Source organism: Calidris pugnax, unplaced genomic scaffold (genome assembly GCF_001431845.1).
Source record: "Calidris pugnax isolate Ruff unplaced genomic scaffold, ASM143184v1 scaffold38, whole genome shotgun sequence".
NCBI lineage: Eukaryota > Metazoa > Chordata > Aves > Charadriiformes > Scolopacidae > Calidris > Calidris pugnax.
The window spans coordinates 8,076,951-8,091,076 of NW_015090995.1; the positions used below are offsets into that span (position 1 = coordinate 8,076,951).

The 14,126-nt window shown below is 43.9% G+C and overlaps 1 protein-coding gene across 1 annotated transcript in view; it reads right to left on the minus strand.

Moving 5' to 3' along the window:
* The window catches only part of NRK (Nik related kinase), a 100,387-nt gene that overhangs the window by 59,843 nt on the left and 26,418 nt on the right, over positions 1-14,126 (minus strand). Inside the window, exons 2-5 of the mRNA XM_014955170.1 lie at positions 11,370-11,426; positions 3,497-3,622; positions 2,588-2,698; positions 846-936 (exon numbers count right to left, since the gene is read on the minus strand). Of these exons, the coding sequence (XP_014810656.1) occupies positions 846-936; positions 2,588-2,698; positions 3,497-3,622; positions 11,370-11,384 (343 nt within the window). The 5' untranslated portion in view covers positions 11,385-11,426. The remainder of the gene's footprint in view (positions 1-845; positions 937-2,587; positions 2,699-3,496; positions 3,623-11,369; positions 11,427-14,126) is intronic.

The following is a 14,126-nucleotide window of genomic DNA, read 5'->3' on the forward strand; positions in this document are numbered from 1 at the left end:
TTTAATACAACTGCAAAACTATCTTTGATTTCAATGAAGCCAGGATTTTACATAAGGTACAACCATAATGAGATTTAAAGTACTTATTTTTACTCACTTCAGCCAAACATCCTAGCCACATCCACAGGCCACGTTTATTATTTTTGTTCTCCAGCTCTACAGTGAATTCTTTCAATTAAAGAGAGAGGGAGGATAAAGATCATCCCAAATAAGAGAAGTGCTCTCCTGGAGACTGCTCCTTTAATCCATTGCCATGTGTTCTCTGTGATGTCTTCCCAGAACATCAAAGAGAGATATACTGGAGTTTAGTCTTAGGAAGTCAGAAGTTGTCAACACTGACATGTCACAGCTAGAAAAGGAAATGAGCAAACTCTCCGACATTTTTGAGAGATGACTACTAGTAATGGCTACTATTCAGTGAGAGCCCTTACACATGAGTAATTTCACCTATTGTCAGATTTATTAAAATCTCTAAGACCACTTCCCTTAGAGAAATGGATTAACATAATTTATTCCCCCAACTTTTTTATTTTGGAAGTCTTTGCGTGCCGGAATCTGCTGTGAAGGCCAGGTGATGCTGTGACTTACAAGACAGGTTCTGTGTTTGACTGCCCACAAGTAGCTGCATTCCCCACAGGCTGTGACACCCTTGCAGAACATGTCACATTTTCATCTCTTTCTACATGACAGACACCTTATAAACACAAGCATTAATGCTACTTGACACCTTTGTTGCTCTTAGGTTATTGAAGGTTCTTTCTGAGACAAGAGGGAAATCTTAAATTTTTACAAAGAGGTTTCTCGCACGTATTTAAGGACTCATTCTATGGTTCTGTGAAACTTACCCAGTTTTACTTCTGCATTTTCTGTGAGAAGAACATTCTGTCCTTTAATATCTCGATGGATGACATGGTGGGCATGAAGATGAGCCAAGCCCTAAAAGAAAACCAGACTTCCTTTATTCTTTCTCCCTATCATCATAAGCATGGGCATTGGTGCCTTTTTAGACTTGTACTCTTCTCAGACTTTGTTCATAGGGAAAGTCCCCTAGATGTTATCAGCAACATGAAGGTCCCAGTTTCGGGATGGAAAGAGGACAACAACCGCAAGTTTGATTGTCTTCTTTACCCACAGGTCTGACAATAGCAGAGCATCTCAGAAGTATGAAAAGAACAAAGCAGCAGTATTTTAAACTTCTGTCTCTGAATCAAGGGATGCCTCCTTACGCTTTGTGTAAAAGAGGGAAAGAGCAATGCAGAATGCTCTGTACGAGGTCCAGAGACAGAGGCTCACTGGCCACAGTAGCTTAAATTCTGCATTCAGTAAAACCATGTTCAATGGTAAATGGACCACAGAAAGTTCAAAAAAATCAAGTCAACCTCTTTTTGAATGCAGCAAATATTTTTTTCATTCAGCTAATATTTGCAATATTCTGTCTTCTCCTTGATTTCAAAATTGTCCATGTATACTCGCACAGATATGAAGGAACACACTGAAATAAATCTCATTTTATACCAGCAGACTGTTACTGTTTTCAGTTGCATGTGCATAAAACAATTATTTTAACACCAATTGTTTAAAAGAGATATTATAGCCACCAAAGGAAGAGCAACCTGACCAGACCATTAAGATTTTTTTTTATTATTATTTTTTTCAGAAGAGCTCTCCCCACAATCTCCAGCTATGGTTATTACAATCTCCAGTCTAATGCCAAATCCTTGTAAGATGGCCCATCTCTACTGAGCATGCTTCTCAACTCCTCTGCTCCAAAAGCAAAGATTTACCCTTCTTCAAGCATTACTTTGGCATGGCATTTGAATTCTAGCTCCCAGAATACACATTTATCTTACCATTATTTAAAAAAGGAAGCAAAATTCCATTACAAGGAAGATGGATCAGTAACTCTGTAATGGGTCTTGAATTTAGAATGACAGGTTCCAACATTTGGGGTTTTTTCCAGGTGAGTTCACTAGATTACACTTGGAAATTGTTTTATCCTCTGTACTTTCCAGGAACAACAAAAAAAAAAGTTTAAAAAAAAAAAATCCCTAAGCCTGTATAGAATGAAATATAGCCCCAAGAATTGGCTTGGGGAACATTGCCCCAGCAGGGCCACCTTAAGATTTTGGAATGCTGTTTAGTCAACATTGCTTCTAATAGTGCAGAAAAGAGGCCCCTGAGTGTGTGCAGGTAAAGGAATTATGAACAGAAAGATCTTACGCAGCATGAACAGCTGAAGCAATGAGCAGTAAGATCTCCTGATGTGGAGGACAGACTTACCGAAAGCAGAAAATTTATTTACCTTTCTAGACACCTAGAATCTGAACTTTCAGAAGATGGCTATTTGCCATAGGAAACGAATTTTCTGTTTTTCATACATAAATGGGAATAACTATAATAATATGGATGTCAAGCAGCCATCATGCTGGTCCTTTGGGCTCTTCTGAACTCAAGGACCACAGCCCATGAGCCCTATAGATCAAAACCTTTAACCAACAATGACATTGGTGACCTAAGTTAGCAACCAAAGGCTTGGAAAGGCCTTTTTGTTGCAAACGACCAACAGAGCTCTGTTGGCACGACTCACCCTGAGAACCTCTCTGCAGATGTACGCAATCCAGTCTTCCTTGAAACAGTTCCCTTTTGTCTTCTTTACCAGGTCAGTGACAGAGCCCGCACCACAGTACTCCATCACCAACTGCAGGAAGACAAAGGCAAGACACCTTTACCGCAGCTCCGACAGGCTGCCAGCAGAGATACCACCTGCAAACACCCACTCCACCACAATCAAGGTGTGGCAAACTACACACAGCCTTCCCGGATGCCAAGCGATATAAAATCTCATTTCCTGAATCACACACATTGCTGAATAAATAGAAAACCTCAGCAGTGCTCCTCTCCTGTTGCAGGTTATGGGTTACTTTGTTGGTTGGTTGGGTTTTTTTTTTTAAGAAACTACAGAATTGGAAAACCAAGAGCTTAATAACACTGAAAAGTATGGGATTTTTTTTTTCAAAATTTGAAATGTCTCATTTTGCTGCAGAGCTTCAAAATCTTGCAGCTGAAAAATTTGGAGGATTCATGTCTTTTTTTCCTTTATTGCCAAGTCTTCTGTTCACTTTTTTATTTTCCAACTGAAAAAAAGGAGACGAAAGCAACAAGAAAAAGGAAAGGAGGGGAAGAAAACAAGCTATCTTTCAATTTCATTTAAAAAACTAAATTACAGAAACCTTTAATTTGGAAAAAAGAAAAGCTTGAACAACAAATCAGAATGACAGCACCAGTCACAAGTATCATAACATACTTTATGCCCATTCTCAAAGGAAGTCATGGGGGATGGAAGACACGTAGGGAAGAACAATTTATCTCTTTTATATGTTATTCTTCAGAACAATGACTTCAGAGCTGCACTGAGACAGAGTCCAAGCCAAGCATACTGGAGCACTAAAGAAAGGAGCTGTAAATCTCATGGACAAAAATGACACTAAACACTTACCCAGAGCTGATCATCTTGGCCTGCAGGACTTTTCTTTACAAATGCACCATAATATGTAGCAATATTCCGGTGATGGGAGTACTTTTTTAGCATATTTATCTCCAGCTTGATTTCCTCCTCTTCATTCTGTAGCAAAAGAGAGCAGAAGGCTCTTTAGGTGACCAGAGATCACTGAGCTCCAGGGCTGCCCAGAGCTGTGAACTTTGTCTTTGGAGGCTTTCAACATCCAGCTGGAACCAGCCCTGAGCAGTCATGGTTGGACCAGAGACTTCCTGAGGCACCTTCCAACCTGAGTTATCCTGTGATTATGAGATTGCAACTGAAGGACAGGCTCTTAACAACTGAATCACCCTGGATCCATTGGCCTAAAACAATGAATTGCTAGGGTTTGAGCTAAAGAATCAAAAATGTCCCAATTTGTGAACAACAATCTCATATTGTCTCCTCAGGGGGCTTAGACAGGACCTATTACTCCTCTGTTTGCGGTTTCTGTATGCAGTAATTTAGTCATGGAGAAATTAACCAGACTCAAACAAAAATAAAAAATATTCCTAACACTCCATTACTTAAATATGTGGAAAAGCACTTAGCACACACATCAGCCAATTTGTCTTCCCAGTCCTGTGGAGGGTCTTGCTTGGAGGAAATCAAAGCCAAGAAGGAGGCAACTCGCCACAAATCAACCTCCAGAGTCAGCTCAGAGTTAGGATCTGCTCCTTCCTTCCAGCTGTAAGGCTACCCCACCTGGACCATGGAGTATTTTTCCCCCCCCTCCTAACATCATACCATCACTAAAGTCTCTGGCATGCTGGGGGCTAGACATCTAGACCCCTAGACATTTCCTTCCAGGCACCAGCTAGCTCTGTTTTCCCACTGTCTTTATTTCAGCCTCTTCAGGGCAGACATTCTCTTCTGCCCAGTACAGCACCGTACACAATAAGGCAACTAATGGAAATGCAAGTTTTAATAATTACATTACAAGGAAGTGCCCTTTTTCAGAGAGAACAGCCTGATCTGAAGAGGTCCTCTCAGAGCTTGCCTGTTTGCTGTGTTGCCACCAAGAGAAATGGTGCACAATACCCAGAGAAACACACGTGGATTTTGCTGTCTCATTTGCTTTAATAGGAAACCAGTGGTGCTGCGAGGTATCCCTTGTATCAGTTAAAAGGAGTATGACAAAGCTGAAAATTAATTTAGCCTGCTGCAAAACATCCCAGTCAGCACTAACTAGCTGAAGGGAGGGGGAAAAAAAAAAAAAAAAAAAAAAAAAAAAAAAAAAAAAAAAAAAAAAAAAAAAAAAAAAAAGAAAGGCAGCAAGAAAAGCTCAGCCCCATGGGACATTTTTTTGCACTTTTCCGCTATTTTCCAGTAGCTTTGCCATCAAAGCATTCCTTTAACCATCACAACAGACTGCTTACAAAACCAGCTGCGTTGTCCTTTCTACCTGTAGCAAAACATTAAAGCCTGACAGGCTGAAGCCCAATTCCCTGAAGCATATGCATATGATGCGTCTTATTAAACCCAACCACACAAAAATTATTCCCAACAGAACGGAAGGGACCAGTTAAGTTTTCCCCAGTAACATCGATCCACAGGAGACACATTACCAGACCAAAGCCTAATTGTCTTAAGCTTTAGGAAATGGGAAATGTAAAATAACTCTACTTCAAGCAAAATGAGCTATTTCGGGTTTCAGAACAGCCCCTTTGTTGAACACCGGCTCTCAAGCTGCACACATAACACCAGATATTTCATTTATCTTCTGTTTGCAATTAAGGAGAAAGGAGGATCCTTAATCCTCAGCTGGATATAGCCCTGGATGTTGTATGACTTAATAAGCAAGGGTAAGGAGGAGCCCAGTGCAGCATCTGGAGTCTCCAAGAGAAATCAGAGCAGGCTCCCAGACAGCATGCAAAAATCCTCCACGAGCAAGGTCCTATTTCTCTCTGCACATGGCCAGGGCACAATCAAAGGGAGCTGAGAGCTTGTGCTGATGCTTTCAAGGCTCTTCTCCCTTTGGGACTCCAAGCAGTGCATGTGAAAGGGTGGAAACAGTCAGGTGAGGAGAAGGCAGCAGAGACAGAGATGGGAACAGCCATCCTGGACCTGACCACAAGGGTCCTGTCACTGATACAAGTTTCTGTTAAGATCTTTAAGGAAGAAGGGCAGAAAGTGGGACAAACAGGACTCCTTTCCTCCCTCTGCTGTCCCTCCTACATCCTGCCCACTCCTGCTAGGGTAACCAAATGTGGAGGGGCAACATTAACCTTTGGTGAAGGCGTTCACCAAATTACTTAAGGTCTCTTCAGATCCCAAGGTTTTGGGGTTTGCCTGTCTGCATGAACTCTGCACTGGTGGGCCCCGACTGAAAAGCTTCTCCTATGTCCTCACCAGCAGCCTGCAGCTTTCACAAAGTTCCCCTTGGGGAGCTGGCAGATCTCAACCACTTCCTCAGAGCTTTTGCCTCTTTTTCAGCTCTTCTTCCTTTGCCCAATTAATTTACTGGATGTTGGAACCGTGGCACAGCTCTTATCCGAATAATTTCTATTCCTCTGCAACCTTGCCTCCATGTTTTTAAAACAGAGATAAGCGTGTGCCTGTTTGTGCACACAGCTGGCACACCAGGTAGGCTCTTCCACACCCACTGGCAAGAGCGAAGAGTGGCTGCACATGTGTAATGCTCCTTTCTCATTGCCAGCAAGATGATCCAATTCCTGCTTTATCTCATGTCCTTATCCATTTACCCAGAAGGCTGGAACCTGCTCCCTCCCTGCACCTGCCTCTTCTCCCCTTGTCCCCAGAGGCAGGTATCTGTGCTCGCTCACTGCCGTATGCTGCTCGGGTAAAGGGCTATCCAGGACAGCAGCTGGGCATTTCACAGACAAAAAGTAGAATCATAGAATGGTTCGAGTTGAAACGGACCTTAAAGATCATCTAGTTCCAACCCCCCTGCCATGGGCAGGGACACCTCCACCAGACCAGGCTGCTCCAAGCCCCATCCAGCCTGGCCTTGAACCCCTACAGGGATGGGGCATCCACAACTTCCCTGGGCAACCTGTCCCAATGCCTCACCATCCTCACAGTACATAACTTCTATCTGGTATCTAATCTAAATCTCCCCTATTTCGATTTAAAACCATTACCCCTTGTTCTGTCATTACACTCCCTGACAAAGAGTCCCTCTCCGGCTCTCCTGTAGCTCCCTTCAGATATTGGAAAGCTGGTATGAGGTCTCCCCGGAGCCTTCTCTTCTCCAGGCTGAACAACCCCATCTCTCTCAGGATGTCAAGTACTCTGTCTTCCTAGTGCTTTATTGAGCTTTGGAAAAGTCACTCTCTTTCACATGGACAAATCAAGGCAGAAGAGTAAATGCCTGTGATTCTGTCCCATGGGCCACATCTGAGGCCCAACCAGAAACAACCCAGAGTTGCTAAGTCCCAGCACTATACACATCCTGCAAGCAGGGTGACTGGGGACAAAAGCACCCTCAACTTTTCAGTGCATGCACATCCTCAGGATTTCCACTCTCCACCACCCCTCTTGTCAGTGTTACCATCAGCCACATCTCCCAGGGGTCTAGAAACACACTCATAAATCATGCTGCTTAAGAAAAGGAAACAAGCTCGCAGATGTGCAGGTGCAAAAAGCTGTTTGCTTTCACAAACCAATGCGGTTCTGGGCACAGATGGCTGCATGCACAAAGATGACAGGTTCATGATCAAAGGCTATTTTTGAAGATGTAGGCCTATCTGCAATGACATTAGGAAGCAAAGAACTAGAAAGCACACGCCTCTGACCTCAAAGGAAACGAGATCATCAGCTGATAAATACTCCACCGAGAGACCCCCTTAGTACCGAGGCAGTTCTAATGAAGTTCCTCATTTAAGTGCTCTTTTGCTATCTGGAAAGCCTGAAAGCAAGGGCAGACAGAGAATGACCTGCTGCAGAATTGCTCTTTGATCACCTGCACCGACAGCTGAAGAGAAGAGCAGCAAGAATCCCACCTCCTGGCAAGCCCTCTGCTTGTTTGGCACCAGCAGATAACAGGAAGTGGAGCCTGCGTGGAGAGGCACACGAGCACGTTGCCATCAACCATTTCAAAGGGCTCCCCCAGCTCCCCCCGGAACACGGCACGGCAGCACTTCCTGACAGATGTCCAGAGGATCCCACAATGACCACAGCATCCTGCTGCCGCTCTGAAGAAACTGGCTCATGACAGCGAAGGGCAGATTTGCTCAGCTCTTGCCCTGCCCCAGATCTTAGAGCTGAACAATCACAGCTGGAGCTGGTCAGGGAATTTCTGATGAAATTATTTCTTGCCCAAAAAAAAAAAAAAAAAAAAAAGTAGATTTGGTGAAACAGAATCTTTGAAACAACTTCTGGTGAAACAGAAATGTACTGGTTATGATGACATGTTAGCTGAAGGACTTCTTAGGTTGGATCTTCTAGTGATGAGAACGTGATGCACAGAGAGAGAAACCCACTGCAGAATATTCAAGTAGCAAGGCAGTAGCTCAGACCCCTAGGGTATGAGATATCTGGGTTCAATCCTATCCTCTCCCAAGTCAAACAACACTGACCTATTACTGCGCAGGTTAGTGACCAAACCACTATCAACCTACAGTGGTACAGGGCTCTGCCAAACACAGTCATTGAATTGCCCCAGTTTGAAGGAGAGAGATCTTTCTTGAACCAGGGAGTCCTCTTAGCAGGTACACGAATTACAAGGCTAATCCAGGCGTTCAGCTTTTCTCCATTTTTGATTTTTTTGTGGGGGGGACAGGTGAAGGGGAAAGGACTGCATTTGTCTTGATTTTATTTTTTTAATCTTCCTGTTTTCTACCACATGAAATTTTCACTCCCTAAGAAAACTGTTCCCTGTGCAGCACTAATCAGATCATATAACTACCCAAAGATGAAAATAGCCACAGGGGCTAAAAGCCTCCTGTCTCACTCAAGCAGGTTACTATGACAGCTTCCATTTCTCACAAACCCAACTCCATGTGAGATGTTGCTCTCAGGTGCAATTTATAGGCAGGACATTGGAGACGAAGATTTCAATATTTTAAGGTTTTTATTTAATGCCTCAAGCTAGCTTTTCAAGACCAAAGGATCAGAAAATAACTTAAACCTGAGCAGACTAACAATGCAAGAGAAATACTGAATCCTTGACAGGCTCTGAATTTATGACACTGAGATTCTGGAGACTGAAAGGATTTCTACATTACAGTTAGGACCCATAACTACTGTTACAGGCTTCAGTAACCAAATGTTGTGAAGCAGAAAAAAGCTGTTGCTATTTTACAGGAGAACTGAGCTTCAGAGATGTCCTGGACATGTACAGCATCAGCCTCAGCCATACCCATGCCCCTTACCTACTGCAACTGCAGAGCAGGAGTGCACTGGCTTCAACCACCCCACCTACTCTGAGCCACATAAGACCAGCAGTAGGGTGCCTTGCCGGATGGACCAGCTCAGGAGGACAGCAGCAACCCCATTCCTTGCAGCCATGTGACCCTGGGAATTTGCACCGAGGTGTCTGAAGGGCTGGGTTCTGCAGGTGCCAACCTCACTATGCCCTTGCACACCACCGAGTTGTCAGGTGTGGTGTGGTGGCTGAGGAGAGGACAACCCCAGCTGCAGGAGGAACCGCAGCTACTGGCAGCAACCACCTGGATCACTCCTGCACTGGTATCCCATATCTCACAGAGACACTGCCAAGGGCCTGGAGGAGACCAGGGATAAAGCAGAGGACTACACCCAGGTCGGCCAGCCTGTAGCCTGGCAGCAGGAACATTGCCAACCCCACATTCAGGAAGTGGAAATAACAGCAGAAAGCCCTGCGCTCACCCCGCACCGAGGTCAGGAAGCCAAAACACTCAAGTACAGCTGAATTTGATTTGTTGTTCAGGGTTTAGTGGGGGAAAAGCATGGGGGAAATCCCTCCAGGCTGCTCACCACTTGACTCTCGAACTGCCACATTAAGTGACTCAACATGAAAACAGCGGGATATGTTATCACTGCTGTCAAGCAATGGGACAGTTCCCCAGTATGATGCTGCCTCTCTAGCCTGCAAGGAAGGAGCAAATCAGACCTAAGCAACTGGATTTTGTTCCCGGAATCATGCAAGTCTATCAACCTGAGTTCCTGAAGCTGGACCACAAGGTTGTCCTCCATGTAAATTTTGTTTCCAAGCAAGCAGGAATAACTGGATGCTACAGTTTGCTGCTTACAGAGGAGACCTCACTATGTATAGCAAGGGGAAGGAAATCTTTCCAAGGTTCCTTTCCTGCAGTTCTTGCTTCAATTGTTTCATCAAGGAAGGGACTGTCATACGATGGCTTACAAGTGACATCTTTGGCCAGCCCTCATCCACTGTTGTCTGACCCAGCAAAACATGAGAGTGGTCCACACAGAAGCTCTGGATCACTTCTGAGTCCCTGTCAGCTCCTCTGTCAAAGCATGGAGATGCTCTGATCTCAAGAATCTGCCTGTGACACAAGCCCTACGCCCCCTCGCTTCCAAAATCCAACAGCTTCATGTTTGGTGACTGCCATTTTTTAAAGCCAAAGCACCTGATGATATAAGTACCTATACAACTAAAAGCAAAAATCCCACCAATCTAATGTACCACTCATTTAAAAATTCACCCTCCTCTATGCACAGAGAGGAGCAAAACTGGCAATTCAATGATGCAAGTGCATTTTACAAGGTAGCAGCCACAGGCAAACCAGCCCTTAGATATGCTTTGTAAAAGCATTACATTAGTTCCAAAAGCATTACTAAATTCAAAAAACTGATGTACAATTCAGGCCACTTACTGCTCAGGGCTGGATTCCTACACCATCAGCAGAGAGAATCAGCAGGTCCTGGACCTGTGCTACGTGACAAGGCCCATGGAGACATCAATTTGTTCTGCTGTCTTCCAAGACAATCAAAAGACGTACTAAAACACGGGCAAGACTTGCTTGTGCTTGCCCGGAACACCACGTGTAGATGTACCATGGGCAGACTTGGCCCAGAGGACTTGGCCCTGTTTTTCATTTCAGGTGATAACTCCTCCTCAGCATCACAAGAGGACTAACTCTATCTTGGAGTTTTGCACTCCATACCTACACTGCCGGAGTGACAGAATGGGGAGCTGGTCTTCAGTGAGATGAGGTGCATCCTACCCAACCACAGACTTCCAGTTAACCCAAGAAGAGGAAGCAGGGAGTCTCCCCAACCTTTCTGGGGCTCAGGCTAATACCGTCTCACGGAGGCAAGCTGCTTTGCTACTGGCTGCACCCTTAAAAGGAGAAACAAAAATCAATACCCAGCAACTTTTTCGACACCCTGTTCCAGCACTGACACCACTTTATAAATGTGAGCAGGGACAGTGCCAATTAAACCGTCTCCTCCTCTCATCTGTCAAATAACAATAAGAAAGCGCTACATTTGCATTTCTAACGTGTTCCTGCTTGCGAGCTGTCAGGGTAGCTGCTCTGAGGAATGGATGGCATGTGAGGGGAGAGGATGTGATGAAACACAGCAGGGGCAGCACAGAGCTACAGGAAATCTTTTACTCGCTATCTCTGGAAACAGATAATCAACTAGAAATAAGCAGGAAGAGAGTTCGCCTCTTTGTTAATATAGACCATCGAAATATATGGCAATACATTCCTTTATTGCTTTGTCACCATTGGTCAGGTACAATTGAAAAATCTGGTTGCATTAACACCTCTCAGTACCTTATAAAGCACAAACCAGTGCTCGGCAACCATCATTTATACCACTGGATTGTCTTTTACAAGCTATCCACTTTCTCATGATTTGATTTTTTTTTTTCCTTGGAGCTTGATAACAACTTTTTTATTTTTGGTTTTGCACTCACCTCAGTAACATTCATCACTTTGATCGCTGCTAGCTGCCCGGTCTTAACATGGCGACCCTGTTAAAATAACAACAGGCTGTAAGTAAAACGTGTATGCAAACTACATATACACTCACAAATTAGGCATAAAACAAGCGGGCTTGAGTTTGGTGCTGGGAGAGCTCTGCTGGCAGAGCACAACACGGCAGGAGTTTAGGGGTCTCCATCCAACTCCTGCTCAGCAGGTGGTGTCACCCCTCAAGCCTCTTCCAGGAAACCTCAGCAGAGGCCCAGGGTGACCAACCAGAACAACCTTCTTGTCCTGCAATCCAGGGCTGACATGTGTCGGAGAAGCAAGGCTCTGGGTAGCTGTCACTGTCCCCACCTCCCCACCCCACAGCTTCTGGCTCACCTCTGGGTAAAGAGAAACCCCTGGGTTTCAGTACATCAGTCTGGCAAACTGTACATCACTGCCAAGAAACTAAAGCTGTAGGTAATTCCTCTCTTTACTGTGAAATGCTCAGTTTTTAAAATTCTTACTGCAGCTGAGTTAACCCAGCTACCTCCCAAAAAGCCTGCAGAGACTTTGTGTCTAAAATGTTATTTTCTGTGGTGGTGGGGAGGAACTCTCCCAGGGCTTTGACTGCATGTGCCTACATACACACGCTTCACCAGTTAAATGCCTACAGTCCACCATCATCATTACGCGATGGATAACTGGTAATTTTAGACTAGGTAAGTGACTAGTTTTTGAAAACAAAGCTAGGAAAAGAGAGGTAATAGGCAATAAATTTATTAAATGAGCAAATTTGATACTGAGACTGATAAAAATGTGATTCACAGGAATGTATATTAGAAACGCAACCAGGAATCTTACTGTAAATTGCACAGTTTCTTGGCTTGGTAAGATCAAGTTGCTCAACAGATGCTGTAGATGCAGTGTTTTGCCACGACAACCAACACTAATCTCATACTGGAGGTTAGTATCAAAAGATTTATATGAGCAGCGTGTATGACAGGCTACACGTCCTAACTCCTCGCTTCCATCAAATGTTCAGGAACGGGTTTGAAGCTTTGAGACTGCAATTTTGTTCCTGAAATAGTAGTGCCTGCAAAGCTGTATATTGAGATAACTAACTGACATCAGTTAAGGAAGCCATAGGAAATCAGGAAATCAAATATGAAATGCTGCAGTTTGCAGACAAAATGATTTGCAGGTGCAATTTACACCTGCAAAATTAAAAGCTGGGTTGATGTCATTTTAAAAGCCAGGTCCTATCTGCACAAAACTGCATACAAGTGTTATTTCTAAGACTAAGCAATTCTTCATCAAAGAAAAATGATTTGTCGTTCTCAGTCGATATGTCACAGTCATGTTTTCTTTTACAGAAAACAAATCCTGCTGAGTTTTTGTATATTTATAAGTGTCCTCTTTCCGTGGGAGCACTCCTGGGACTGCAAAGCTTCTTCTCATAAACTAGAATGATAGGATTTATATATTATCACAGACCTCTGGCGGAAGACAAAGGGGACACACCCTCACCAGACCCACAACACATGCCCCACGGCGGCCGAGCGCAGCTGGGCAGTGCTAGCCCCAGAGATGCCGGAGTCTGGTCAGCTCCATCCCAGCTGACGTCAATCCCGGCCAGCAAGCTTCCTCTGCACAGCCACGGCCCCTTTGTTGGAGGCCATTGTTTGCAAATGTTTCCAGGCATTGAATGTCTTGGCAATATAAAGAGAGGGGGCCTTCCACAAAACACAGTCATGCTAGACACGCTGGCACCCTAACTCAACTCCAGAGTTTGTCTGGAGTCAAGCTCGCTGATAATGCCACATCTCTGGCCACCACACACAGCAAGCAGACCACTGAAATGATGAGTCCCTCCTGGCTTGCTTTACATTCTGCAAAGAATCAACACCAATTTTCCTATTTACTACGAAGCATGGAGACGTGCTTCTTTACTGAAAGAATAAATCTATCGATACTAGGCTAGCATTGCGCTTGATATTGAATATTCATAAGAATAAGGAAGGGGGAAAGGCTTGGCATTCCATTCTGATCTCAAAGCATGATATCTGGTCAACTTGTCCCTCTGTATAACTGACATCTGTTATTTTGCAGCCACAGGTATTTCCACTGCATACAAACCTGCTGCTCTCACTCACTTTTACCACTATCAATGAGAATACTAAATTCTCCCCTCACCCCAGTTTGTAAAATTAGCATTTAAGGGAAAGAAAACAGCAAGCTATTTTGTTTTGTTGGTCATGATTCACCTTTGCACAACAAATGTGCCCCTGATAACTGAGATGCACAACTCCAAACCCTTCTCAAGAGGTCGAAAGGACAGGATTAGTAAAAACTCAATTCCTGTTGGGTTGCTCTACTTCTCAACTCACAAGAATTCATTTTCAACAAATGATACCAGACCTCTTTCAAAAGTCTTCCACGTGTCTTGGTTGCATTAAGCTGAAGAACCTTCTTCCCCCACCAGCCCAAGTTTGTGCAGGGTAATGCAGAAGGCTGCAGGTTAACCTCATGAAAAGATGTAAACATATCTATATATTTACACTTCCTTTCATCAGTTATCTAAAAGGGATGAATTAGTTTAAAAGTGTGTATAAAAAAAAAGTTTCTTGGAGAGTGTAGCTAAATATACAGCTATATATCTGCATTAAAACATTTTCATCATGAGATACTAATTTAACCGCCACCTTGGCAGATTTATTTTTGATTACAGTTGTACACTTTCCCCAAAGTAAAGGATTTATCAT